Raw genomic sequence first — 2916 nt, 5'->3', positions numbered from 1 at the left:
TTTCAATCACATAGGCCACGACGGCAGCCACAAACGACAACAGGGACAGGAGTCACAGAGTAGAAGCCTTAGCAGCGGCCACTTGGAGCGCCGCTAGAGGCGCCCTAGGGTTGGGACAACGTGGGGGCTTAGATATCTATACCATGCCCAGTAGTAATATGTTCGTATATTAGATAATAGTAAAATTACATCTAGTTTAACCTTTTAGTTTGGTGTAAATTTGTTGTCTAGGTTTTTTTTTTTTTTTTGAGAAAGACAACACAAACGCAGGTGCTAATAAAAATACATACAAACATTCATCCCTATAAATAAATACTTGCACACCCTATCTTTATGAGCATTTTCGAGAAACTGAGGCTATAGATCTTGAGATTGACGAACTCACCACATGCATTTCGCTATTGACAGAAATATCACCTCCTGCTGAAAGAAAAAAAATTCACCTTTGCATGACACCAAAGTATCAAACTTGGATTTGATTCTTAGTGGGCTGAGGACCACTGCGCTCGTAACCATTCAACCACATCTTCTTAATTTCTTGTATTGGATGATTTTTTTTAATGTAAATATTTTTTGTCATTTTTTTTACAAGTTCACGACAAAGATGTTCACCTCATATTTGATCATGCCACATATATTACAAAATTGCTCCAATGAACATCGATCAGAGCTGTGCCATTACCCCCTCTCATTTTTCCTCTAATGCATCAAGCTCAGCTCGTTTTATTCTGCTAATGCATCGGTTACTACTACTGAAAATCTTGTCGCTAACACATGGAGTGGTCATCAGTTAAGTGTAAACTAGCTAAACCTGCCGCATCGATCCCCTTCACATCACGCTGCAAGAATTGGCATTCTCGTCGTTGAACATGTCGCCGTACGCGTCCCGCGGTGGCGAGAAGGCGCTCCTCTGCGGCGGCAGCGACGGCGCCCCGTAGTAGTAATCCGCGTCCGCAGAACGCTGATGCCGGTAAGGAGACGGCTGGGTTTCAGGATAGTAGCTGTAAGGCTCGTACGACGGTGGCACCGGCCGGCCGTAGTAATTCGGTGGCGCGTACTCGTCTATGTAGCCTCCCTGGGACGGCCCAGGCCTCGACATCGGCATGGGCATCGGCATGGGCGCCGGCGCCGACGTCGGCATCGGTGCGGCGGCGTAGTACGACGCGCTCGCCATCGGCCTCGCCTGGTTGTAGCTCATGACGTGCACCGGCGGCTGCCGTGTGGCTGGCATGTAGTTCTGGTATTGGCTCCCGTAGCCGTAGCCGCCTCTGCCGCGGACGTCGTCGAACACCATTGTCACCCTGGCGTCGATCGGCTTGTCATGATGATTATGCTGCTGCTGCTGCTGGTGGTGATGCTGCTGCTTGGCTTCCCCTGTTTCCTCGCTGGGTTGTTGCTGTGCTGTCTCTGTCTTGGTTTCGTCGGCCTCTTTCTTTTCTTCAGCCGGCGGTGGGGTCTCTTCGGTGGTCTTCTCGGGTTCCGGCGCCGGAGGCTGGGCGCTACTGGGCTCTGCGGCGGCTTCGGGAGCCGGCTTCTCGGTGGCTTCGTTAGGGTTGCTGGCATCATCGGCGGGGTTCTTGGTTTCTTGGCTTTGGCTCTCTGCAGGTTGCTCTTGCTTGGGCTCCTCGGGCCATGGCTCAGCATGCTTGCCAGACTTGTGCAGCCTCGCGATGAGGACGCCGGCGTCGATCTTTCTAGAGGCTGTGACCGTGACCCTGTTTCTACGGCCGTCGATGTCGCATCTGAACACGCCTGCAAGGTGATGAAATTGACGAAAACTTCGGTCAGTATATGCATAAGTATAGCATGTAGTATACGCGTTGGATTTCTTTGTTTCTAGCAAGTTATTTTCACATGTCAGTGCAGTAATGTTTACTTAGTGATGCACACGCAGATTAACCTCTCGGGGTATGTACATGATTCAATCCAAGTACAAATTTACAATATAGATGGGGAAGGATCAAATGAGGCATACCATCAACATGTTGGAGCACTTTCTTCACCTTCTTCTTGCATCCTTCACAATGGATTGACACCCTAAGCACCAGAACCTGCATAGGAGAAATCAAGTCATCATTAGCACACTTCATACATGGTCTTGAGCATACAGAAGCATGGAAACTGGAGATCAGAAATGCATATATTGTCATAAGACAATATCATTCTACATAACTAGTTACGAGTCCAAGAATCTAGTGACTGGTCAACCACATGAACATGAACGTGCTCATGATCCGAACAATTAATACCACAAAACACAACTATAGGAAAGAAAATTAGTACTCCAGGATGAATGTAATCACCTGGTACTCAACAGGTTCTGCCGCCATGAGAGATGTTGGGGGGATTTGCAGCTGGGGAGAGGGGAAAGTGGGGGAACCTTGTGGGGGAGGGCTGAGGAGATTTTATACCCCCTGCACTAGTTTAACAAGTGAAAGGTGTAAATGGAACAACTAGGGAGGTCAGTGGACGTTTGGTTGGGAATATGTTTTAACTAATTAGTTGGTTTGTGACTAGGTGAGGTGGCTTTACATGTGGACAAAACACACCCTTTGAGACCTCCTTCTTTTTATGAAGAAGCATTTGAGCAGCAGGTAAAGTTGCTTGGAACTAAACCTAGGGAGGTGGTAGTGGTGATGGGTCTTTCCTCTTCTTTTTGAGCTCATCATGAGCTGTGTATAGGAGAGATTTTGATGGAAGCAACTGCCTTTAGAGGTGCATGGAAATATCTTTTGGTGGTAGAATATTTGACATTACACACGAGCCAATTTTACACAGATTTTTGAATTTTTGTAGCCTTTGGGTAATATGAGTTCTAAAAAGAGCAAGTTGTTAAGGGATGCACATTCGTAAAATGCTACTTTTAGTTAGGCAACTCTACATGGATTTTTGTACGGCACACCAATCGGTGAGATG

General features: G+C 47.3%; 1 protein-coding gene across 1 annotated transcript; it reads right to left on the bottom strand.

Annotated features, from left to right (window-relative positions):
- Positions 1-592: 592 nt before the first annotated feature.
- Positions 593-2463, bottom strand: LOC124665647 (heavy metal-associated isoprenylated plant protein 35-like). Its single transcript, XM_047203042.1, has 3 exons — positions 2304-2463; positions 1976-2051; positions 593-1752 (listed from the first exon to the last, which is right to left on the bottom strand). The coding sequence occupies exons 1-3, from the start codon at positions 2328-2330 to the stop codon at positions 830-832; spliced, it is 1026 nt and encodes a 341-aa protein (XP_047058998.1). The 5' UTR covers positions 2331-2463; the 3' UTR covers positions 593-829.
- Between the last annotated feature and the right edge of the window lie 453 nt (positions 2464-2916).

Source organism: Lolium rigidum, chromosome 6 (genome assembly GCF_022539505.1).
Source record: "Lolium rigidum isolate FL_2022 chromosome 6, APGP_CSIRO_Lrig_0.1, whole genome shotgun sequence".
In the NCBI taxonomy this organism is placed as follows: domain Eukaryota; kingdom Viridiplantae; phylum Streptophyta; class Magnoliopsida; order Poales; family Poaceae; genus Lolium; species Lolium rigidum.
Note: the sequence above shows the minus strand (reverse complement) of the source record. Positions and strands in the feature narration are given on the sequence as shown.